The 27,745-nt window shown below is 36.4% G+C and overlaps 1 protein-coding gene across 6 annotated transcripts in view; it reads right to left on the bottom strand.

The window, feature by feature from the left end:
• Window positions 1–27,745, bottom strand: part of AGMO (alkylglycerol monooxygenase) — a 193,691-nt gene that overhangs the window by 110,064 nt on the left and 55,882 nt on the right. For all 6 annotated transcript variants that reach the window (XR_012631931.1, XM_074892213.1, XM_074892224.1 and 3 more), the window contains exon 4: window positions 3,378–3,481. Coding sequence is in view for 5 of the 6 variants with exons in the window: in XM_074892213.1 (XP_074748314.1) it covers window positions 3,378–3,481 (104 nt within the window). In the remaining variant the exon portion in view is untranslated. The remainder of the gene's footprint in view (window positions 1–3,377; window positions 3,482–27,745) is intronic.

Raw genomic sequence — 27,745 nt, 5'->3', positions numbered from 1 at the left:
TAAGCTTTATTTTGCACAGAAAGGATTTCAAAGATCATTTACGGAAGTAGAACCCATAGGGAGGAATGAAAACCTCTCCCATACAAAAGATTTGGTTTCTCCTATTTGTGGTTCCACTGAAACAACAAGATCAATGTCAGAAAAAAATAATAAAATCATTAAACAGTTTTTCACTAGAAATGCCAGTTCACCAAATCAAAACATTTCATGGGAATGTACCAGCTTTCACTAATCTGTAGAGGAAAAGCTTTCCTGGCTCCAAGATGGAATTTCTGGTCAAAACTGCAGAAGAATGTTTATCCCACTCACAGATCTTTTCCCACTGTGGATTCAGCAACAGAGATTGAGAGAGCGCCACAATAACTGATAACCTGATGGGAAAGGCACTCAGCGAGGGGGTGGAGAGGGATTTGTATCTGAGGCTGCTGCACTGCAGCTGGGTGCCTTCACGCTTAAGGCATTGCCCCTTTTGAAGAGTGTCTGCTGCACGCTCTCCAACGTGGGCATGCTCTACCTTTCTCACTCTCATTTGTCAGTAAAAGCTTATAAACACTTCCACTATGGAACAGGAAAAATGTGCAACTCCTGAGGTGTAGCAGGAGGGCAAAGTTTCTTCCTTTTCCATGCCGGGTTTATGGGGCCACCTGCTGATGGGGTGGCCCTTGCTGGCCAGCCAGCCAGCCACCGCAGGGCTGTGGGGCCACAGGGCAGCTGCCAACAGACACTGACTGTGGGCTATACTTCTGTGAGGGTTCTCCAGGAGTTAAAGGTAGGGATAAAAAAAACAAAAAACCCATCCCTTACAGATCCCAGACCTGGCAGACTGCTTAGTAGATAAGAAGTGAACTTTGTGACTCAGTGTTGAACAGAACAGTGTTATTCCCTTTCCAGATTTATATACAGATGTTTCCACTGCTTTTAAACCAGTAAGGCATAATTCAACCCTTTATCTAAATGTATAGTCTAAATCTATCAAATTATTATGGATCTAATATTTGCAATTAAATCTTACCCTTGGAAGAAAGTTGAGAACTGGTACTCGAATTAAATCATAGCTTTTCAAGGTGTATATGCAACTCTCTCCTTTCACAATTACACTGTTTCATCAGAAGCAAAAATTTATGTAGCACTGGCTTGCTGACTTCTTAAAAATGAATATACATTTTTTTTCCACATCTTTTTCCCACAAAATGAGCTTCAAAACCATCTCTCAGTCTTAACAGTAGGTCTGCTTTTCTATTGCCCCCTTCACAGGAGTAACAGAAACTGTGTGTGCAAACGACATGAAGCAATACACATTTGGTTCCAAGTTCAGGAGTACATCTCACACAACTGACTGTACTTCAAGCATGTTTTTCTCTTCTCTTTCATTCCACTTCTCTTCAATCAGCTCGAGCACAACCCACACAGATTAATATGCTGATTTATTTATCTTGTAACGATTAACTTAAAACACATACAGAACTGGCAGTAGAACAGTCCCACAATCCCACATCATCCACCACAACTTTCTCACAGCCTCCACAAAACTGGATGTCAAACTGCATTCAACAGTACACGTTCAGCAACATCAGATCACTCTCAGAGATTAAATAAAGGCTTCACTGAGCTTCAGCTTCAAGGCAGATGCATCCATGGGGTTCTGGACAAGTCTGGCAGTCAAAAAAATAGCAGTGCAGCAAGGCTTTGAATAAAGAAAACTTGCATACCTCTCAAAAGATCTGGAGGGAGGTAAACCGATGTTTACATTAACCAAATATCCTGGCTAATACCAAATATTTAGTGGAAAAAACACTGCACGCAAAAGTATTATGGATTCCTATGTTTGCTTCCCTTTGTTCAAAGCAAATGAATTTTAAATGTACATACATTATTTGCCAAGTGATATCAGTGTGGTCCTGAGGATGGTCTTCAGAATCTAACGAGGCCAGACGTCTTGGCCTTCCTGAATATTTCTCTGAGGTATCATCCTCCAAACCACACAGGCAAAGCACTTATGTACACACCCATATGTACTCACAGGCTTTTTGTCTTTTTTGAATTATTGTTTTTGTCAAGGATTTGCACATATAGTCCCGATGGTTAAACCTTTAACATGGCAGTATTTACATAGGAAGCAGAGTTGTGAGAGATGCATCCCTTCCATTATTGTTCATGATGGTTGTGTAAATTTGAGGGATTCCTACCAACATCAGATAACTATTTCCTGAATAAAAAAAATAACAAGAATTTACAGAGAAGACTTTAAGAAACAAAATGAAGAAATAGTATCAGCTTCACAATTTCCAGAACTAGTAATTTTTTTGGAACCTAGTGCCCATCTAATGTCATGGGCTTGGAACTGTTATGAATAACAGACTAAGTCCATACTCAGTTATATGAACATAAATCCAGACTAACTTTACTGAAGTTAATGTAGTTACACTGGATTTGTATTTGTGTGAGCACACAATCTCGGCTTTGAGTCATTTGCTCATAGGCTAGTTGCAGAGATTTCCAGAGGACTGTGGGTTTCCTCCACCACCAGTATTATACCTCATTGGAGAATAGCATTTATATATTTTATATATATACAAAAATACATTGAATATTGCTTTTGAACTGTAATTCTGAAAATTCAAATTTTGAAGTTATTATTCTTTTTTAAAAAACAAGCAAAGAAACTACAAGCTGAGTTAAAAATAGAGTCAACAGAGAACATGAGAGAGCAACTGAGGAAATCAGCAGTTATCCTGGGCCCAAGACTAAACACTGAATAGTATGTTACATTATGAATGTAATTGGAAATATACTCTTTTAAAATCTGTATATGAGCACTCATTTTAATTTATATTGGATATGTGCACAGTTCACCATTTAAAATAAATTATGTATGAAATAACACTAGGTAAAAGTAGTGGCATACTGCCCTTACTGGAGCACTGACACATGACATGAATGAGCAGAGACAAATAAATACATTTGCATGTCCAAAGCAATCTTTAGGAATGACTTCTCTCCTTGCTCCTTTCAGTTATACAGACATATTCTAGAGTAGTTATGTTATACTGTGGTCTTTTCCTGTACTTATCCATGAATAACTGAACGAAAAAATTGTCCCATTTTACTCAGGAAGTTATGAAAATATAAATGCAGGGTTATAATTAGCCTTCTTAAATTTAACTACTGTATCTCTTTTCAAGTTTGTTGTAAAAACATTAATGAATGTATATTTAAAGCTTATGATTCTCAGATTCTTCAGTTTGAACTTCTGTGTTTTCAGTGTCAATCATCTTACATAATTTATATGTTTTTCTTTGAAGGGAAATAAACACTATGTTTCACTTTTACTAAAACTTGTTGATATGAATTTCTTTGTCAAATCTTGTGCAACTTACCCAGGAGGTGTATTTCTGCAGTACAGATTGTCTCAAGGCTGTGAATAGGTTGTAATCTTCAGAACTATGATGTATTTGGTGCGCTGCCCACAGTATATTAACCTCTGCAAAACACATAATTTCTAATGAGGTATGTACTAGAGAACAAAGCAACATTTGTTTCCCATGGCCTTTTTTCTTAAGATAAAAGCAGCTAATCCCCCAATTCACACTTTGCTATTTTACCATAGTATAGAAAGTAATAAAACCTAATGCTCAGAGATGACTTTCTGTAGGCTAGGTTAAATGTCAGTAAGTGGACACAAGTCAGTGTAACTTTTATGATGAAGAAGGCAAGGCTGTGGCAGGAACTAAGTCACTGCTGGATAAGCAGAAAGATGTGTGAGATGAGAATTAAACAGCCAGAAAGTCTGAGTTGAGTCCTGATAACCTGAGTCGGTAGGAGTTCTGTTATGGGGTTCAGAGAGACAAGGACTAAGGATGCTTTTATGCCTGCATTTGTTTATTGAAGTTATACTTCAAGACTAGAAGGGGACATAAAATGTTCCAAAATTCTTACACTTCAAATTTAAACAACCTAACTGGTGTCTGATGTTGTGCTTACAGTTTTCTGGGACATGTAAATTTTCAGGCCCACTTGTACCACAGACCACAAAACACAGCCGTTGCCTGTCTGCTAGTGACAAATGGAAAAACAAATGACTGCTTGCTGGGAATTCTAGACCCAGCCAAAGGAAAGCAGTCGCTCTATTGTGTCACAGTTCAAAAAAAGTTGCTGAAATAAGGGCAAAACCAGTGTCAGCCATGTGCTCTGAAGGCATAGCACCTCTAATGCAGCCCAGTGAAGAAGACTACTTCAAAATCCTGATTGTATTTCAATGCATTTTCTCATTAAGTGCAGATCTGGGTGGCCCCTCTGCAGTGTATATTGATATCTGGACAGCCTTAAGTGGGAGGTTAAGATAGAAATGTTCATGGCTGTCAGATGTATAGCTACCAAGCTATGAGGATGACCTTAATTGCAGCAAAATGAGAAAGTGGGTGGTTAATGCAGCCCACATAATGCCTATTTAGCATAAACCTAATTTTAAGGTCACATGTATTTCACGGGTTGAAGTGTACACAAACTCTCATCTGATTACAGAAATTAAAAGTTTACTGGCTTGCCAGCTGCATGCTCCCATTGCCACTGATATGTTTCACTAGAATAGTTAGAGAAGTGCCTTTGGCAGATACTAGAATTACATTCACAGAATGATCTCATAAAGTATATTTGAAGTCCTGAAATTATCTGGTACCAAGCTTGTATCAAATAGTTTAGGTCTGGTCATTAACATATACTTGCAATGTAAAGTAATGCCAAAAAAATCCCCTTAATGAATCTCAAGGTGTCTTCATCATTTCAGGGGACTAGATAGTCTTGTAACAGGAGGTAACAGTCTTGTATGCTAGAAACTAAGAATTTCAAATCTAATTAATTTTGACAGTTTGGTAATTTACATGACAACATCATTTTTAAATGTCCTCTAAGTCTTTGAAAATCCTTACAATTGATGAATTAAAACTAATTTCAACTATTGTAAAACATTTAACACTCAATCTGAGAATCCTCCCTTCTTTGAAAGCGTTTGTTCCTGAAGGAACAAGCATTCACTGTATCAAGAATTAGTGATCTCTCTGAAAAAAATAAAAGCCAACAAAACCTTAATGCATCTCTGCCTAATGAGCTCACTAGGAGATGAATTATTCAGATGAGCTTCAGTACTCAATAATAATTTGTATTTGAAATGTTCTCCAAGACCTCAACAGAAGCTAAATGAGTGAACAAAGAATCTGAAAAGGTGGAGGTTAAAGACCTGTCTCCTTAGTTGTTTTAAAAGCATTTACTTCCTATCACAAACTGTGTGTAACACAAGCCTCCACTCAATGAAGTACAGCTGTACAAACAGGGTACAGTAACTGGATCTTGCTTCTTTCCCTCAGTCATTTTTCAGCATTATGAAAAGTTCAAGGAAGGGAATCTATGATGATTTTTACAGTCTACTTTCATTGTAGTTAAGGTCAAATGGTTTTCAAAATGAATTACTAAAAAGGCATTTTATTAGCATTCATTTTTCAGTTAAACTGCCTCTTACACTAACAAGAATATGCAATAAGGTAACTGAATATTGGTAAAATGTTAATCTTTCAGATGTGTGAGTCAGCTTAAATGATCTATCATTCAAAAATATACCACAGGAATATTAGGGACATAAACAAACAATTCTGCCACAAGTAATTTAACTGCTAAAGCTAATTCTGACTTCTTCTGTTACAGCTAAGTAAATTAAATCCTGCTCCTTAATCCTATTCTTGCTGACATCAACGGCACAGTCTATGTTAAATTCCTTGGCAAAATAGGCAGAGCTGATGATTGGACATAATTTTTGTCTTAAAAATTTATCTGAAGAAACTGATCATCAATAACTTTTTATTTGAAGCAAAAGACTAACATCATGAATAAGTGTGAAATAGATCATCACAAAATTCAGTCTGTAACCATTAGTACATTTAAAATATTACAATCATAACAGCTAAAAGACATCTCACAAATGTAAGAAACAGACCAAGCACTCTTCAAGGAATACAGCTGACTGCTCACCAACTACGCGCGACAGAAACTGAAATGTATGTGTCTATAGAAGAGCTGTGGTTTCACTTTTTCTTTCATAATGTTGATAACTTGAAGCAAAATGAGGAAACTTACTTGAATGAGAATGAAATTATAAAAGATTCTCGCACATGTACTTTCTTACATGTATTATTACATAACAACCAAAAAAGAGAGTGAGACTGAGATATGACCAATTCCAACTTTTTTTTTTTTTCTTTTTTTTTTTTGTGTGGAAAACAGGAAGCATTACTGCATTTTTTAGATCTCTCCAGTCAAATTCTCTCATGAAGCCACAGGAAAAAAGAGGTGATGAAACTGGAGAAGCCACCCATACAATGCTCTAATGGAATTTTTGATGTTTTCTAAGTCAAATGTGATTGGTAAATACAATTTTAAAAATACATAACTGCAATACACATATGGACAAAACCACTATTTTTGATTCAGGAGAATGAACATCATAGAATCACAGGATAATTCAGGCAGAGGAGGGAACCACAGGAGGTCTCTAATCCAACCTCCTGTTCACAGCGAGACCAGCTTTAAGTTCCTGAGGACTACACCCAGTTGGGTCTTGGAAATCTTCTGAATCTTCTGCTATTATGAAGAACTATCTCTAACAGAAGATTAAGTCAGCATTTCCATTTTATGTGAGGAAAGTTATACAAATTATAACCTAGTACAGCAAGGGCCTCCTTTGCTGGTGTGGCTTTTCCCAGGTTCTTGTTAATGGGTGGAGACCTGAGGAGCTACTCACATCCAGGGAAGAACAGAACAACTACATCTTGCTACTGGAGTTAATTATTGTTTAATACATTATTATTGCCACTGTACAGAATCAATGAATATTTTCTTCCATCACTCAATAAATCAATCAGCATGTAATCCCAAAAGAGAATGAATGACACCATGTAGATAGGTGAGGAAGGAAAGAAAATTGGTGCTACACAGGAACTGCTGGATGATGGATGGGTTATCATCTGGCCCTCAGTTTTCACTCTAGATCTTTAAGTGTACATTAAGTTATGTCAGAGTCAGACCTGCAGTTGATAAAATTAGTGGGCTTCAAGTGGTTGACATATATGTATCCTAATACTAATTCTAAGGGAAAATGAAGATTTGTCTTTTTTAGCATCAGTTCAATATATTAATTCTCCTGATAGAAGAAGGAAAATGAGACACTGAGGGAAGTGGCCTGGAGAAGAGGAGGCTTTGGGGGAACTTAATAGTAGCCTCAAAGTACCAGTTATCAAGAAGATGGAGCCAGGCTTTTTGCAGCAGTCCTGCTTTATTTTGGTTTTTTTTTCTGGGTTTTCCAAAAGGAAGAAAGATTAATTATGTTATCCTTCTTTTCCACTTCTTCCCTCCCTCCTCCTCCTAATTAATACATAAAATGTCACGTTTCACACACCGTCACAACCAAATTGGTATGGCAACCAATGATTCTACTTAGCCTTAGATTTTTTCTATTTCAAATTAATTTTTTGGCACTAATAAAATCCCTTTCTGTGAGACCCAAAGACAGATCCAATGCCTGGGCTGTATTTCACTACTTCCAAAGTATTTCTTCCATGGTAGTAGAAACTGGGGATCATGCACGTAAGGTTTCTCTTTAAGAATACATTATGCAGAGAGTTCAAAATGAGACTCTGTTGTTCATTTCTGTAGCTTTCAGTGATTTCCATAGCTCAACACTTTATGATTAACAACAGGAGAAAATATGTATGCCAAAAAAACCAATAGCCATTTCAAGAAGTGATGTCAATGAAAACAACCATTTACCGCAATCCTCCAAATCAGTGAAATGGTAAAGATTTAATGAATCTTTAGTGAATAAAAAAGATTAGATAGACCTTTTAATTAAAATGGGGTAATTTCTTTGCGCACAGCTTTATAAGACTTGGATCTAAAGTAAAGTGAAAAAAAAATACATTTTTAGAAAGATGTCCATATGATGAGTCTTGTAAAGTTTCTATTCTCTTTCAGTCAGTGCTGACTGTAGCTAGAAGAACTGGTGAAAGCTTCCCCTCAGCATCTACTTAAATTTAAACAAAACCTTCAGTTTCACTATGCTTGCCGTCTTAGAAGATTAGATACCTTCAAGTATTCAGTGAGGAACTTAACTACAATTTACCTAGCTAGAAACTTAGAAGATAGCAAAATTACATTGACTATGCCTCAGATTACCACATTATGATGAACTCAAAGCCAAGCACGTGGCAAGAAACCCCTTGCCCATGGCGTGGTCCCTGATGACCTCAGCACGGAAACTGGTGCTTCCTAGAGCAGCTGTAACTTGCAGCGCTTCAGAGGCAGGTACTCTGTGCTGTGTTCATCTACAAGCAATAGAAAAGGGATCCTCTCATCAGTCTACTTCTCTCCAGTCAGAATTAATAGAAAACCCAGGATGACTGAGGAAACAAAAATGGCCTGGAAGGTAAATCTTCCAGTCATTCCTTTTCTATGCATTTCAACCCTCCATACAAAGATAAAACAGAGAAGAATACATAGTATTTGTATGCATATTTGTATTATACATAGTATTAGTATATGAGACAGAGCACCCCTTATGTTTTTTTACTGGGAGGGACAATTTCCAGATTTTTTTAAATAAAAGTTGGCTAAAAACCTCAGAGTGGATGCCTTTATTAAAACTGGGAAGTCACCCTAGAATCCATTCCACCTCACATGAAATCAGAAATCTACCTACACAGACGAGTTATCATGTCCACATGAAGTAGATATGAAGTAGAAGTAGATATGATCTGCACATGAGTCTTCTCTTTAGTCTGTTGTATAGTCCCTCTTTTGTTACTCTTCCAATTCATCTTTATGTTTTTTGTTTTAGCGTTGTTCAATAAGAGTTGCAAGTTAGTTTATTTGCCAAAAGTCTCTGCTTCCTTCTTATTAGAAAAATAATTCTTACAGGAACAAATTCTTTCCTCAATTACACTAGTGTAAGCGTAGAGCTGTGCGGGTTTAATGAGAACAGGATTAGATCCAAGGAATTTATCTGGAAGACGGTGTTATATACCACACACAAAGAAGCATGTATACAGGGAAATATATACTTTTTTGTTGGTTTTTTTAATAAGACACATTTTTCTTACATTGTGGCCTTGGCTACAGTGAGTATTAGCAGTTTGTATTCTCAGGATGATCACATATGTAAATCAAAAGACTAACTGTAAGGAAATCTGAGTTCAAGTGTTGAATTAGACTTGATTCACTATAAAGCTTCAAACAATCTTCTTAACTTTCTTCTTCTGCACATTTTTGTTGAGAAGCACCTATCTGTGCTTGTACCTGACACAGACCAGTTCTCAGCATTTTGAAAGTTGGAGTTCCACTACTGTTTAGAATAACAGGAAAAATAGATTATGCTAGTCTTTGCTCCCAGAGTTTGTGTGTCAGAAGTGGAACAACTCAGAAGCACTCCTTCAGCCTCAGCACTATCTATCCCTCTTTGGTCATTTTGCTATGAAATACACCGGGTACCCAGGTAATTCCAGGATAGGCAACCATACAGCACGTCACACAGCCAGTGTCAAACAGAAAATAATGCTACCATGAAACACTCTGTAAGCTACATAGTTGCAATCCAGAAGCTTAATTATGCAATTTCACTAGGCATTCAGCATCTGATCCTTCTGTGATGCACTTTTTCTGTGCTTTGTTCAGTATTATCTCTGTTTTTCAGCCCTCTTCTTAAGTTACTGTATGTGGTCAGCAAACTATTTAGTGAGTGGGCTAACTTAGAATCAAGTCATACATGGTATATGCTCCCATGGCTTACAAGCCAAAAATCAGAGCAACCTTCTACAAAACCTGCCTCCAGAATCAGTGCACAAGCCAAAACCTCCTGCTTGATCTGCTGCCATACCAGTTGAAAACACAAAACTGCTCCCACACGAAAAATCCACAATAAGATCTGCAAAACTTAAGATGCAGAATGGGCTAGGGAAACGTGGGAAGAATCAAGACAAGCCAAAGTATTACATATGATACCCAGAACAAACAATGGGCCAGATCATATCCCCTCTTAGCAAGAATCCAGGGGACTGTGAATTACTTCTGAATCTGTAAAATATTTAAGTTATCATGTGGTTAGGAAAGCAGAGCTCGGCCATGTCAAAAATAATGGTCCTCTCAACCCGTATGTGCCCTATGTTATCTCCTGGTATCTTCAGAAGCATAGGACATCAACTGAAAGTCTAGAAAAAGCCACAGTGTTCCCAAAGACTCAGTCTCTTCTAGTAGAATTAGTTCCCTTGGAAGCTAAGATCAAACTTCATGCAGCACAGTTGTATCAATGTAAACAAGAGTAAGAGTCTCCGTTAATTACATTAGCACAGTCCTAATCCATGGCCTGTGAGCATTTCATACAGTTGCCAGGAATTGAACAGCCTCTTTCCACACATGCTATGGAAAACCACAAAGGAACAAAGGTTATTAGGTAAGGATTCAGAAGTTCACAGTGACTCAATCTCTAACTTCACTCATAGTTTTAACAGAAAATGAATCTGCATTCCTTTGTGGAGAAATATATTGAGAAGATAAATGATCCAAAGTAATTTTAGCATGCAAATGTTGGATTTGGACATTTCCACAAAGACAAATAGGAAAAATTCAAAAGATGAAGAAACACACAGAAGGAATGAATTTTTAGTAATGTGTATATATGTAACCTCTCAAAATAGTGGAATATTTGGCAAGTCTCTCAGTACACAGCAGGTCTCTTGCACAAATTCCATTATACCAAGTTGCCCAACCAACCTGTTTCTCACACCTCCCTGAAGCCAATTGTTCAAGTTCGCTAGTCTCTCGGAGCAGCTCTGCAGCTGGTTAAAGTTTTGTTTACCTGACCTCTGGATGATCGCTGTCACAAAGATCTGAGTCTCTGGATTGTGAGGAATCATGACGGTGGTGGCTGTTACACTGTCACTTGTCTCTTTTGTGGGTGTATAAGGCTTGATTTGGGTATGCTGTTTTCCAGTTGTTCTGGCTTTCTTAACAGATTTTTTAGGAGAGGAGTAAGAGTCTGAAAACAGCTCTGATTTGTACCAAAAAATAAATTGGTGCCATGGCAGTTTCAAGGATAACTAAATCATAGCATAAACTCCAGTTTGTGAACCCAGTCCTAAGCCCTGTCAAGCATTTCCCACCAACACTGGGCTACAATTTTTCACCTATCCTTTCTTCGGTGAGGGTTCATACTGGTTATATGGTTATAGCAAGGTTTATCCACCTCACACCCTAAGAGGCTCTTGATTGAGTGACACTGTATACATTACCTTCTGCAGCTCATTGATGTAGCAGTTTTTTTCAGCACTTAGCTCTTTCTGCACCTTTTTTACTACAAAGAGGAGCATATGGCTCATTAATTGCACAACTATAAATCATCCTGTTGGTGAAATTAGATTTATATATTAAAATAAAAACCTGCAACAAATTTCTGTCTACAGGAGAAGATCCTCAGCAGCTGGTGCAAAGTGACTTCTATAGATGTATGCCACTTTATACAAGCTGCAGACTTGACTCAAGCTTCTCCCGATATGGTCGATTACAACACTGGCAATCTTTAGTTCTGAGCATTTGCCAACCTGTATAATATAACTTGGTGTTACTGAATACTGATGTCAAACTGTGGTATAAATGTGTGGAACACATTAACTGTGACTAAATTAGCACTCTACTCCTTAGCTTGATGATAAAGAGAACTGAGACTAAACTAAATAATTTTTTTTTTTTAAAAGTTACTTCAGAGAACCTACTATTTTTTACTTCAATTCTTTTCTTTTTTTCCTTCCCCAAAAACATTTCAGCCACTGAAATGTCAGCTTATGCAATTTGAGAACATATTCATCTTGGAGGATCTTAGAAGGAAACTGCTGGAATGAAATGGAAGAAAAGAGAAGATAATTCTCCTTTTGTTTTTTTTTTGTGGGGGAGTGGGGGTGAAAGTTCTTATTCTCCTGTATTCTGGGCTGTCTCTACAAAAGATTGATGTCTGGTGTCACCGTTAGGAAGTGCAAACTGTTCAGCTTCATTGCAATCTATGTCCTCATCCTCTTGCTCTGCAGGATACCACATACTTTGGCAGGCAATATTCAGATGGGAAGCACTTTAACGGCAAGAATGGATGCCAGTGAAACCTTTTCCCACAATGTTCAAAACTCTGAATGTGCATACGTTAAAGCAACATAAAGCTGCAGGATATTAGGAAGAAAACAATAACTGATACTAACTCAGCCACATTAATCTTAGTTTTTGCCCCTCAGAACAATACATTCAAAGAATGCTAGGACAATAAACACACACAAACAAAAAAGAAAAATAAAAAGGATGAACTGGAATCAATTAAAGTCCTCCAACTCAAAGGCATAACCATGGCTCCTTCACATAACTTTTACCTTGTAGATCGAATTCCTGCATTCATTTATTTGGTTCTTCAATTTTCCAAGCCGGATACAGTAAGAATTAGCTCTGATAAATCAATGGAGTTATCCTGGTGTAAAAGAGGAATTAGCTCTATACAGTTTTCTCTTGCAGAGTTTTTTAGATGATTTATTGAGCTAAGTTCCTGAATGGTAGATGTGTGGAAATGCAGACTAGATTTGCAAAGAAATTGACTGAAATTTACTGAGATACTAGGAAAGCCTGAGGGACATAAAGACACACCATCCCCCTTAAAAAAAAAAAAAAAAAAAAAAATTTAAAATATTCTAGAAAAGAACATTTACATCTAATTTTCATCCCACTCCTTCACAGATTTGCAAGCCATAGAAAAAGCTAGACAGATTCTTTAGGCAGTGCACGTGAGTTTTGTACTCTCTACGGACCTGATCCCAAACTTACTGAATTCAGTTGAAAAATAACCATTAACAGATTTTGAAACAAGTTCATTATATATTACACAATTCAAAACACAGTTAACCCTTTGAAGTCAAGTTCAGGTATTTAGTGAGATTAGCCACCCATATTTATATAAATTTGTTCTACAAGTGTCAAATTATTTCTCTGAGAAATAAAAAGAACAAATATAGTAACAGATACCATGTGCTTACTTAACAGTGATAGATCCATTGAATTTGATAGTCATACAGCTTATTTACAGCATATGTGATGCACAGAAAAAGAAACCTGCACTTCCACAGGTTACATTCGGACAAGTGTTGTCAGTATACTCCCATTCCTAAAAGCACATAGCTAACCATAGGTCCTCCATGTCCATCAAGTAATTACCTATTGCTGCATCTGTCATACAACAGATCGGCTCTGGACACTATTAAGCATGCTGAAATTTCAATAGCCTTTTCCATTTATCATTCTAACATGGAGGACATGGGAGCCATGTAGACAGATAAGTTAGATAAAGAGACCAGAACACAGACAGCTGTCAAAGCATGCAGCCTCATTTTAAAGGTGAAAAAGAAAGGTGGCATTATAAGTTTGTCTCCATACCCCACCAAGCCAGGATCCATTTGGTAGAGCCCAACCCCAAATGTGTCAGCAACAACTATCTAGAGGATGCCTCTAGCACCAGAATGCTATCTTCAAGGTTTTCTCTCCCACCACTCTCTGTACTGCCCCTTCAGCAGGGAACAAATGCATGTGCCTAAATTAGGTCTTTACATTAGAGCCATCCATGGGGATAGAGGTACCAGCAGTGTGATCATTTAGCAAAAAGGCATGAAACAGCCTTTAAGAAACCCTTTTACTTGTGTGTCCATTGCTACTCATGTTATCTCTTGAACTTGGACCATCAGGCAGAGGAGTTACTTTATATTCCATTTGCTCTTTCCTCAAAGTATTAATAAATGATTACTAGCTGAAGACTGGTGAAGCCACAGGCAGCAGGGTTTCAGGTACAGAGTTCATGTCAATGTTTGCCATAAGTTTGGGTAGTGATGTTTGTGGGGCCAAAGCTGCTCCAGCACTGCCAGCAAACACTGAAATAGATTACAGGTCTGGGAGTGCAAAATGAGGGTTGGCAACAGCAGCTGCTAACAGATGAAACCGGAGGTGTGGGGGAGCAGGAACACCAACAGGATCCTATGATGCTAATTCAGACTGATTTGTCAAAGAACAGCTATAGCACTTGACCTGTAAAGGCACTCCTCCTACATGCTCACTGGTTTTTGCAGCTACATGTGTCCTGACTGATGTTGCATTTTCTGACTTTAAAGGCCTACAGCTAGTGGCTGATTAGTAACAGAGCTAACAAAAGGGAAAGGCTTTCAGAGACAGAAAATACCAAGTATGAAAAATAATTATTTTTTCTGATAATGATTAATTATGATTTGTTTATGACATTATGGCTGATTAATTATGACATTTTAATACATCCAACTGTAAATTAATTGATTTTTATCCTTTATCTGTTTGGTCTAAACTATAAGATAAGCTAAGATTGAAAGCTCAATGCAGGATGCATCTGTTGTACTTTGTATTTTCCAAACACACAAAAATAAGCATTAAAGCTATGAAGTGCAAGATACTAGACTGCAGACTTACCTCAACTATTAAAATTGTATATAGGAAACAGATCTGCCTAAGAAAAATAGGCTCCTCTATTTTATAAAGTGTCATTATTATCTGGCAAGGGTAGGGTATTTTCAATATAAAAATAGAAGTTTTTCTGCTTTGAGATCTCTGGTTAAAATCCATTGCTAGACAAAAGAACTGACCCAAATTGAGAGCGTGCTGTTAGCCTCTTTAGGCAGATTGTGCCAAAATAACTCTAGTCTACCAAAAAAATCCTGTTACTCCACAGCCAATCTCCTCCCACAGTTAGCAGGGGAGGAGAAGGAAACAGAGAATCTTCCTCTTTATCTACAAAGTGTTGATTTTTTTATGGAAAACATACTTGTAAGTACAAAGTCTTACAGTGTGTTAAGACATATCAAACAGTAAGCATTTATGTATAATTTCACAGGATATTTTAGATGCGTGCCAGTACCCATTATCTCTATACCCAGCATGGGAGCTCTCAAAGCTTGTAAGTTAAACGACTACCCCATATTCATCCCAGCACTAACTTACATACTTTGGTAGAAGGTCCCAGCAATGGATTAAGTCTTTTTTTTTTTTGTTTTTTTGTTTTTTTCAGCTGATCAGCCAAGAGACACTTAGCAGCAGCTGAGCAATGGCCAGAGGGAGGCAGAGCACAATTGTGTCAGTCCAGGCTAAGAATATCCTTTGCTAAATCCTGGAGGAATTGCTAGTTTACACCAGGGAATCAATCTGAGATAATCAAAGCAGTATAATTTACACAGCTGGTGCCAGTATCACAAAATCTAGGGTAGTAGCTATAGCACAGGAACGTTCTTTATTTCACATCCAGGGAGGGGGAAGAAGGGGAAAAGAAAAAAAGAAATATTGTATGAACACAAGTGAACCTAATTTAGATTTAGTTGCTGAAACACATGACAGTAAATTCAGATGTTTATAAAGAACTTGAAGGATATGAAGGTTAACATTATTTTGCAAAAGCAGATCAAACAATTGTTGACATGATTGTTTAAACCATTTTAATCCTATTTAAATAACATTCCCAGTTATTTAACCACTGCCATAGAGAAGTAGCATATCTGATAAAGTAAATTGGAATTGAGAGACATGGGCAGAACAGTAAATGAATGAAAATGTTACTTCATAGGGCTGTTGTTTACTTTTCACTGCTACTAGTGAAAAGAACTCTAATTTAACAGTACTAAATACTCTCCTTATTCTTCCCAAGTACAAGAAAGATAGTACTTCCTTAATAAAAATTGGAGAAAAGAACAGTAAATGTCAGCAGGATATCAGTACAGATTATAAGTAGTACAGGTGTCTGCTGTTAAATCTAAAAACAAAATAAACATCTATGCTTTGGAATTAGTCAAGGCAATCATATCACCACATAGATGTTCACCTAATTCTATCACACCACTATTCTAATCACCCACATATTTTCTCTGAAACTAGACTAAAACCCCCTAAATCAAGAGCATTTCTTTCTGTGCATTTGTTGAGCATCCAGAACCTACCAGCTCCAGTCTCTTCTGAGACTAAGGAATCTCCTGTGCCATAAGACCACATAAGGTCTGAATAACTGAAGTTATAAAGAAAGATTTATAAAGGTGTACAAGAGACAGATACATTTGTTTCTGGAATGGGATAGGACTGGTGAAGTAGAGCTCAGTGGAAAAGCAGGTGGTTGAGATTATAATCAACCAATCAAACAAACTCAGGCAAGCTGGATCAGCTGGCCTTTTTTCTGTTACTAATATTACTTATGTTCCTATTCAGCTGCAAGAAGTTACAAATAGTTTACCTGATCAGGTTTTTCTGACTCAAATTACATAAAATCAATGCTCTCACTTCACCATCACATTAAAAGTTATCATGACACTGTCTGTAGTTGTATTTAATAATTTACAATGCTGCCTACCCAGAGGAGAAACTGGTAGGTGTGACAAAAGTTTTGCCTTTTATAACACAAATTATGTAGAAAACCATATAAAAAGTGAAACAAAAAAAAACCCACAAAACAAAACCTTAATCCAGAGGATTAAGTGCTACTAGATACAAACAAAATCTAAAGTTAAACCACATTTCCAGTATTAAAAGATGAAATTTTGAAGGAAAACTAATGGGCATGACTAACCTGTAGTCACACAGATTGCATAACACACTAATCTACAACTGCAATAACCGTGTCTAAATCTCTCCTTCATCTAACATGGATTACAGTTCAGAGGCTATAAATTTAAATTCAGGAAGGTATTTCATGGGTGCAAGAAAAAAAAATAACATCTCTAAACTCCCAATTTGCATTAATTTATTTCAAAACTATACAAGCAATTTTCATCTATAAGATAAAGCTTATTTTAAAATTCAAACTAATGTGAGAATGGCTTTTTCATGACAACAGATCTAAATTACTGTTAGAAAAGCAAATTTATTACTAGTTGTGGGGTATACTCTGATGCTGTAAAGATTCTAATAATCCAGTGAAAAAGTTAACAGACAGTACAGGAGTAACAAGCTTTACAGTATTACTACTGGGTGTTAAGAGCAATCCACTCAACACCTATCTTTACTTTCCAAAATAGCTCTCTCCACTGTAATTTGATATCATACGTTATAATATTTAAGACAGAGTAAACTATGCCTATCAGTTTTGATTCAGCTCTTCAAGCATTCCAGGTGCAGGACCATGAGGCCACGTGAAAACTGCTGAATTCCAGTTCTCATCTATCTGGAGCCTTAGAGGAAACTAGAAAAATGTATAAACTATCTATATCTAGTTTTTATATATGTTTATTAAAGCAGGCACAGAACATGGCACTTCCTTCAGCTACTAATTAATATTCATAGTTATGGATTACTGCTTCATTTCCTCATAATTATTCCAGAGAAATGCTGGAGGAAGAGTTTGAAACTAAAAATATACTACAGCTCCCAGTATAGATCATACTTCCGGAATAGCTTTAACAACATACATCACACATTTTCTTGATCCTGATTCTTCAGACATGCAAGGATTTTCATTCACACGTGGTATGTATTTGTGTCTGGTTTGTTTACCATTTATAGTGACAGTACACAGCACATTTTCTTTAATCACACTGGGCTGGCCTGGCAATGGAATGACAAGTGGAGTGAGCACAGACAAAGCTGATGGAAAGAAGGATAGTTTCCAAGGAGCACAGAAAAAAAGCTTGTATGAGGATTATTCAAATCAGGATGTCACTATAAACTTCTTGGACTTGCATGCCTCCCTGGAATGACAAGTGGGCAGGCAATACATGAGTTCTCACATCTTTTTCCACTTTGATGCATTTCAAAGTGTTTCGGTATCTGTATTCAAAGAGTTTTCTTATTCTAGTTTATACATGTATCTACTGTTGTGGTAAGGCAGAGCTTTAGAGATTGGAAGCCTTCACTATATTCCAGCATTCTCGCATTTCAAGAAAGTCAGATGAGCAGTTGTATCTCAAGGGTCTCATTAATTTGGGACCTGCTACATATGGAGATGTGATGATTTGTGTGTTCAAGTGTTTTGTTCAATCAGAATCACAGAGCTTTAAAAATGCTTCTTTTATTTTGCTCCATGTGCAGTCCCGATAACCTTTGTGTAAGAAACTGAACAACCGAAACAACTTAGTATTTATCCATGTATTACATCAGCTAATGCCAGCCTCATTATTCAGCACAATAAAATAAGCATTAATGCAAGAAATTGAGCTGAAAGAGTTTATTATGCAACAAAACATACTGAGAGGTAGATTTGGGGATTTTCTCTTGAAGCCTAGAGCCACAATCCCTGTGTGATCATCTGACTAAATATTATGTTAGTGTACTGTATATACAGATGTTCATTTATGCAGATTTGATTCTGCCTTTACATATTTTAATGAAGATATTTACTCTGGACTACTTACTCTCCCCCTGTTTTAATGCAGCAGAGAAGAGCAGAATGCTCATACATAATCAGTCTGAATATCGGAAGGACACTTAAAAAGTGAAAAGAATCAAGGGCAAAACCAGTATACTCCATGCCAGCCACCACAGCCTTTTATATGACTCTTCCAGCATATGTTCAAGTGTATCAATATTCTACTTGACTCTTAAAACAACAGATGAACATGCACAAAATGGGAAGACATAGCAAGCACATTTCTCAGAGAATTCTCTAAAGCACTGAATAAACAGCATGGTCAGAACTTTCTGTTCACATTTAACTCAAATCTCTTCCAACAGAGAAAACAAGTAAAAAGATCTAATCAGACTGAGATCTCATGGTTTCGAGCCTAAGCAGGGACAAAGATCTGTTTAAAGAAAATCTGCGAGTGGATTTGTTGTAAGCATTGGCATTTTTTAACTCTTTAAAGATTTTTGGACAGTCTCTTTCTATCAAAATTGCTTAGAAGCTTTTACTTTAATCCAGTTTAAGCATAAAAAGAAATTATTATTTCTATGTTTATTATTAAAAAAATCAAAGGCAATTTGTTTTCATTATTATATTGAGAATTTCTGTATTTTGCCTTATATTACTTAAGTAGTTTTGTGACAGTTTAAGTATTCTTATCATAAACTGTTCTATGAAACTAGAGTAGACAAAAATGGCATATAAATTGAGCTCAGGATAAAAGTCCCACTCACAAGCAGCTTTTCAGACAGGGCTTTATCCTGCAAGGTGCTGAAGCCTCAGCAGTGTGTATGTACAGCAGGCTGTGTCAGTCTTCTCTTGAGATGCAGTGCTAGACTAGAGCAAGAGGAGATAATAAAGCCTGTGAAACAATGGGACTCTCTAGAGACCACAAATAAACTTTCTTGAACTTAAACTCTAGAAGAATTTCACACCTTTGGTGTCCTATGAATGTTTGGAGCTTACATATAAATTGCTAACCTAAGGAGTATGCGTTTTATGACCTCATGCACCATGAAATCTACAGGTGGGGTGGTTTTCTTGCATCTTAGAGTGAACCACAGATGACAAACATTTGCATTAAATTCTCAGATAAATCAAGATGATCACTAACCATAAAGATCCATAACATTGTCCCTAGTCACTTTCAGAAATGTACTACATTACTTCTTTATTTCTGGATATAAAAATTCTGCTGATGGCACAGTACTAAAAAAATTTTTTCTTCATAACTTTTTGTTGTATGTCAAAATGTTGGAGGAAGTCTTGACAAGAAAAATTGACCTACTGATTAATCTCCGGTTGTACTAGAAAAGATCAATGAGATGATTACTGAGAAACATAGCTGCTCTGCCCTGAAATTTCCAGCTTTTTTCTCCCTTTAATCATTTATCCTGAATCTATGCAAGTTAATTCTTTCAGTGTGGTGCCTAATGCTTTGATCTCTGGTTGTCAACCAGGTCTTTGGAACAGTCAAGCTCAGCTCCAGGGCCTGTGAGAGCAACTCATCAGCTCCAACTCATACACTGCTGCTGATTTTCCCAGATATGGCTTTGCTCTACCTCAACATTCTCATGGGAAACTCTGGTTTAGAATTAGGTCAGTTGCTATGACTTCAAGTGATGCTTATGGCAGTCAGAGCATGGTCAAAAAATACCACCTTAAATTCATGGCCATCCTTTACTGACTAGTAAAGCTCCTGACAAAGAACAAGCACACTCCTCTGCCCCTCAGTTATTCACTACATCGCTTTTCATGTTAAGATGGATTTGACGCTTCTTCAGCCCAGAAGATCAGTACAAAATCACTTAAAATACAGAAGAGAGGCAGGCTACAGACAACGCACGAGGAGATTAGGTGTGATTTTGAGCTCTTAACAGGACGGCTCCTTTGAAGTTAAAGTTATACAAATGTAAAATCAAGAAAGCTGACCAACATGCACGTAAGACTCTGAGTGCATAAACACGCCATACTCTGTGCACTTCTGTATAAGTATGTTGTTATGTATTATCTAATGACATCCCATCTGCAGTACAGTCACCCATTGGTATACAGGTAGAGGTGACTGACTATGAACACAGATCCTACTCATAGCCTATTTTACTAGGACAGTTTTCAGCACAGCTGAACTTTAAAACTTCAAACGTGCATGTAGGGATTTGCCTGTGGCCACTATTTTGGATTAATGAATGAGCCCCAGAACATACAGCACATCTGATGAGATCTCCAGCTGCAACCCAGAATTACAATTTATCATAGACGAGATCTTCTGGGTTCTATTAGGAAATGGTTTTAGAAGTAGGGGAGTGAAGACGTCATAGGTCACAGCCAAAGCACGGCTGAGAAAGCCTGTTGTGATTAAGGCAGCCTTACACCACAGTCATGAAAAATTTTCAGTTCAAAATACATCTGTGCAACCAACTCTACCATAGCAATTGTGAGGACAATGATCAAAAACCAAGGAAAATGATACTACATACTTCTCTCATAAAAAGTACTTCCCACAAACAAGCAGAATTTTACAGGGCTTGCCTGAGTGAAATGTTGAGGTCATAAGGGAGAAGTTGTAAGGGGCAAGCAGAAGGGATAGGTCAAATCCTTTACAAATAAGCATCAGCAATGTATTTTCTATGTGTGGCCTCAGTACTGCTGAGGGAGCCATGAAGGAAAGCCTCCAAAAAAAGAGGCTAGGGGATGTAACTTAAGAACAAAGAAATTCTTAATACTAAAATTCCAAGGAGACATTAACAGTTATAATATTAAGAACTTATTAGATATAAAGAATGTACTTTAACTATTTACTTACTAAGTCTAAAATGTCTTAATTTCTTTATAGTTCCAGGAAAGTAATAAATGACTTGATTAAGCAGTTAATTGGGAGAATCAATGCAATGCCAGGGACAAAGGATAGTTTTTTATGAAAAGTACTGTTAACAAATTTTAAAATAGATCATGATAAATTTAAATATGTATTTTAAAAATAATTACTATTTTTAAATAGGTATATTTCTTTCAGTGTGAATTTGAGTTAAAAATAGGAAGTATAACAGGATCAACTGTCAATAGCACTAATAAGCTGATTAACAACATATATGTTAACAATCTATACCAGTGTCCAGCTGATCCACCATGCTTGTCCGTGGACAGCAGGCTTAAGTAAAAAGTGTAAATCATCTTGCTAACATGAATCACCCCAATGGATAGCATCAGGCTTGTGCAGACTTACACTAAGTACTAAAGCACACATAAGAACACAAAATTTTTAACATTACATTCATACAGATTAAATGATCAATTATCACTTAAGTATTAATGTCTCTTCAGTAAAAATGAAATTTATCATAGATATATTGTGACTTTGCTCTAGTTAGTAATTGAAATCTTGTTCTCTGATAATTTCATACAAAAGACAATATAACGCAATGGACATCAAAGTTAAAGTAAAAAGTTTTCCATTTATTTCCCACAAGTATTAAAAGCTAATATATATACAGTTTTAGCTAGATGAGATGATTCAGAGATGGCAATAAAGGCAACTATAATATTACCTGTAGGTTAAGATTTCCTATATTTCTGGATCTTAGAGCTATGGAAAATTAAAAATATATATTTCCTTGGCAGTACAGTGGATTAGTAAATTGCATCAGCTCAGGGAAAGAGCTGATGCACACCTGCACAACAAAGTAGTCAGAGTGAGATGGCAGCTGGATTTAGGGGAAAAGAAAATGCCAGGGGAGGGTGTGAATGGAGGAGAATGACGGTGTGGCAGAGGCTTGTGTTTCTGGAGTTGTATAAACCCCCCGGTGACCTGCATGGTGGGGGAAGCGAGGGGCAGCCATGTGCAGGGTGACAGGGAGTAGGGGATCAAGGCTGCTCCCTTCAAAGTCAACTCACAGTGAGTGGGGCTTGAAGTGATAAGAAAAGTGAGGAAAGAACAAAGAGGCAGTCCTTCTCTTCTAGAAACTGAATGTAATCACATGACTTCACACCACATAAGCATTGATGGCATTGAAAGGCAAACGTGTATCTAAGCCATGGCAGCATCGAAGTTTGAAGAGGTAAGGCAGACAAAGTACGAAATTATGCTTCCCAAAATTATGCAAACAAACTTCATTGGTTAGCCTTATGAATCTAAATGTTTTTAAGTAGAGGTCTCACGTTCATGGTACAGGAGTACATCAGCTGTGTCCTGAATTGATGCATTGTGTTGCACTGATGGTGGGATCTGCCAGGCAGTTGTTCTCTCCAGTGCATCTGCACAGCCAGACTGCACATCAAGGCAGCATCCCCCATACATATAATTTTCTCTGGAAAGCGAGCAGGGAAGAAAAGTAGCATAGTGGGTTCAGAAGGATCTTTTAATTAGGCTGGCGACAAAACCAGCACACATAACATTCTAATGTAAATCTGATTCACTTTGCAGGTGTTCCTCTCATACAGCAAGAATAGTTTCAATATTTATCTTTAAATAATTCACTCTCCTCTTACATGAATTTAACTTTCTGTTAAGCAACTTTCTGGTTTGTTCTTCGATCAGCTTTAACATGTTTAGAGGCATCACTTTGCTACACTTACTCTGCAGATCCAACAGTGCTTTTATTGCCATTTTGAAAGTCTCACTTTACTGTACTCTGCTGAACCCAGTTTCGATTTTAGACATCAAACTGATGTCCAGATGCTACTGATGTATTAAAAGATACATGGAAAAAGAAACAGGACTTTGTTTTCTGCCTTCCACTTTGATTTCTTTCCCAGAGACCATGACAACAATAAATTAAAACCTACACAGGTGCAATCTTTCTCCTACTGACTGACCCACTTTTGACAGTTTTCAAGAAACTAGCTGATTGTATCAGTTTCATTCTCAAAGGTAATTTTGTTTTCTAATTTCAGGAAAAACTCTATTTAAAACTTATAATTTTCTGTGTAAAAATTCCTTAGATTGGAATGCATGTGTGGAAAAACTCTAAGGTTTAAAGGTGTTGAGTATTAAGCTTCTTTGTTTGCTAGGACTAGAAATTGAAGGGGTTTCTTATTTTAAGGCTAAGAAAAATTTGAAGGAAACATATTCTAAAATTCAACAAGCATCAAAATTCTTTTATTGTTTAAAGTTAAAATTCTGAATACAATTTTCCACAAGGCAATGACATTACCTAAATTTATAGAAAAACTAAATAATAAGTGTATACATATATATCTTCCATTGCAAATTTTGCCTGCATCCAAGAAATCTGATTCTTTGTGAACCACATAAACAGCTGCTATAAATCAATAACAAATCTGCAGATAACAAGGAACAGCACAATCTTACTTTTGAGTTTCATGTTATTCTGACACATCAGAAAATAAAACATAGCTATCTTGACTTTTTTTACAGTCCAAAACTCAAACCAACTCATGGCATCAGAGTTCTACTGACTTCATGAAGTTTAATATTTACTAAAGCTTTGTAGAAGCAAAATTTGTGTGTTCCTCATCACAGAAATTGGCCCCAAAATACTGAAATGCCCTCAACATGATATTGTCATTTTGTATCCTGAACTCAAACTTAAAATCATGATCAACCAAAAATGAGGAAACACTGGTTTTGGTAAAACAATCCATTTTTTAATAATAGCAAGGGAAGATCAACATATGGCTCTACTTCCAAATAAAATCCAGTGGCAGATTTTGGGATGTGGTTTTAAGGGTGTTTTTGTAATTTTCATATAAGACAAAGCTGTCAGTGCTGCAGAAAAGATGACCTTTTTTTTTTTTTTTTTTCTGTGCATGGGGCTCTTGACTGGGATTTAATGTTTCCATAAACTCCCCCAAAGGGATTGTTCCTAAGTGAGGCAAAACTTTCCTTTCAAAACTTTAAACAACTTTAAACAATGAAAATTAATGAAAATTCAGATGCAGTGACTTGGAATTGCTTTATCAATATAAACTTGTCACTGTAACAGTAAATAAAAGACTAAAAAACCCACCAAAATTAAATTTAAAAATTAAAAAAAATATATAGATCAAATTCTTTTACCCATCATCACAAGGTAGTCCTTTAACCCATCCTTGGAGAACAGTCCCTAAGAAATCAGGAACACAGCTCTGGGAAGACCCACAAAAATTACACTAAATCAATTAGATTAAAAAGCAACAACAAAAAATGGGTTGTGACAATATTCCTTCTGATTTCAGAATGTGTATAATGCACTTGAGTCACAATTGTTAAGATTAATTTTTTTTTAACTGAAATCACAAAGTCTAGAAACACTTTAAAAATATTTCTATACAGACTGAAGATTCTTCTTCAGTATTCTGTAGGATGAAGGGGTAAGGCTTAAGTAAAACTACAATTATTATGTCAGCTATAGTAAAATTATGTGATTTATTAATAGCACAGTATTAGAACCTACTAATAGTAAAATCTGCCTTATGTGTCACAACATAATGCTGCTGCTATACCAGCAGTTACTTCAGAATAACTGGTCCAAGCACACTTCAGTGTATTGGCTCCACATCTGAATTCAAATTCAGTGCACACAAATCTAAAAGAACCTTGATAAAGGTTAACAGAAAACTTCCTCAACTCTTTAATTCAACTATAAAACAACCAAATAAGCCAACAAAACCTTTAAAGTAATTTTTTTAAGGTTCAGTCACATATATTTAATATCATCCATTCTAATGTAAACTAATTTATGTTCCCTGAAATCAGCCAAATTGAACAAGTTAAATAAAAAAATAAAAATAAAAGCAATTTAGCAATGCTACATTCTAAATAATGATCTAAACATTCTGAATGAGGAAATATGGTAACTAATAAAATACAAACACTACTTGTACCTTACATGTACTAGATGTACATGTTAGGAACTGCTTCTGTAAATCTTATGATGCTTAAAACACTTCCTTATGGGACTGCGATCCTTCAGGGACTGCAGGGACTGCATCCTTCAGGTTCAAAGCATCAGTCTAAGTGCTAAAAATGTGAGTTATCCCAGTCCAGTTGTGAAGTTCTGTCCACAAACTTGTGCTAAAGCTAACAACACATTTGATGGAAGGACAACAGCCACAGTGGGCACAGAGACTAATCTCATCAGTTTCTGGGAGAAAACTGTTTTTCCACTATGTCAAGCATAACATGGAAATGGAGTACAGAAAATGAAAGTTATTATTAAGTTTTAGGTAAGCATTTTGGATATTTTATTTGTTTTTATGTGACAAGGTACTATATTTGGCAATAAACAATTTATAGTCAAATATTGTCTGTCATCTGTATCACATTATCTATGTACATATATTTAAACATGTAAAATTACTGATATATTGGTAATATTATATCATCAGATTTAAGTTTGTAAAATGGAAAATAATCTATAAGTATTAGTTTTTTGGTTTGTGGGTTTGGGGTTTTTTTGGTAAGGCAGCTAATTTCTGCCATCGGGAAAGGGCTGACAAATATATAGAAAGTACCAAGACTTTTAGGATTTAGATTCCCTTGGGTTTTTTACTTCCTGGTTGTTGGGGCATACAGCAAGAGCATAGTGAAATGCTGAAACTGGTCTTTCAACCCCCACATCACATGCTCATAGTGAGCTGGGAAAGCCAGATCCTCTGTAGGATTCAGAAGTTTGACTCCTATTCTGCAGTACAGTACAAAGGTAAGCATAGACAATATTATGAATGGCTTTCAACGTCTTTGTCAGTACAAATCACTTTTAGATTTCTAAAAGACAACAAACTGTCTGGAAGTAGTGAAGAGGAAACCTGGTGAAAAGAGAAATGCCTTCATTTCACCATCTTGCTTATAGTCACAACAGATTTGTTTAGATGCCAACTGTCAGATTCAGTATCTGGAAATCAAATTACTTGAAATTTATAGCATTCACAGTGTCTGCTTTGCAGTCAATTATTTTAGGCATCCATGGGTGCAATGATTTTCATTTTGGCCAAGTTTATTGCACAGCCGATATTGTCCTTGTTAAATTATTTAGTTGCCTCTGTGCAGTTGAACTAGAAAAAAATACCACCAAAACTACATCATCAAGGACAAAAATCAGTGAATTTGTAAGACATAAGAAAAATCTGGAAACTGAGCTATTGAAAGGAAGCGACATCCAGGTTAATATAATGTATTGCACTTTTTTTAGGAGGTTGCTAATGAGCTCAACTTATTTTGAAACAGATAGAGTGTTTCTCATCAAAGGGAGTTGTTTACTGTGACCATCTTTATCCTGAACATCCATTTTCAACTTCAGATGATGAACAAATGCCAGTGCACATTTAATATGCTAATCTTATATCCACCCATATTTTACAGCATTCTCTTAGAGATTGGCAATGGGAGCTGATAGTGAGAATGATTCAGTCATTCTTCATATTGATCTGATCACTTTGGGAGTGGAAGGATTTAAGCTCTCAGGATAGCATACTCCTGTTTGGGAGCTATTCCATGAATGATGCTTTCATTGCACACATCTGAAAGAAGTGTGCTTGACACATGTTATGTATCTAGCTGCAGTAGTCAGGAATCTTTCAATTTTTTAACCGAATAACTGATGTTAATTCATCAGCAGTTAATAGAAAGATCAGTTTGTACCTGTGGAGATCAAAATTATTTGTAATAATTTATTCATCTTCAGCATTAGTAATGTCATAAAGCTATGCCTCTGTATCCCTCAGTGTTTACTGTGGCTTGGTATTGATCCATCTTTTCCCTTTTCTTGATTATATTTCTTGCTTATGATAGTCATTGTTATATTTATGTAATCAAAACTTTCAGTTAATACCTCCCCAGTTCCTATTATTTGGAAATGGAGTAGTTCTTCATGGGTTTATAGAATCGTAACTTCCTGAAAAACTTTTGTTAGGGGATCATAGTGAAACTTTTCTACTGTTCTACAGTTCTTTAGCAATCTTGATTTCTGACAGCCTGCAGATCTTCTATTTCTTTACTCATGAAGGATGGAGTAGACCTCTGGCAAGACTCAAATCTCTTCTTGGCAGTATCAGCCTTGAAAACAGAAGCATAATCTCATAACTTGGTGGTTATGATCTCACAGAATTTTTGTGTAATTTTCTCATCCATGACTTTGACCATGGAAAATGGAAATTGGATCCATTTGATCTTTTTTTTTTTTTACAAACACTGTAAGACTGTTGAATCAGGCTCAGGTCATCCTGTAATGGATGTTTATAAACCCTGTTAGAGTTTAGCTATTAAAGTAAGTTAGAGAAGATAAAAAATTACTATTCAACTGTAGATTCACACTTTTTATACATCCTTGTATAGCTCATGGGAACGTGAACTCACAT

Source organism: Strix uralensis, chromosome 1, assembly GCF_047716275.1.
Source record: "Strix uralensis isolate ZFMK-TIS-50842 chromosome 1, bStrUra1, whole genome shotgun sequence".
Taxonomy (NCBI): domain Eukaryota; kingdom Metazoa; phylum Chordata; class Aves; order Strigiformes; family Strigidae; genus Strix; species Strix uralensis.
This window is presented reverse-complemented; position numbering and strand designations above follow the sequence as displayed.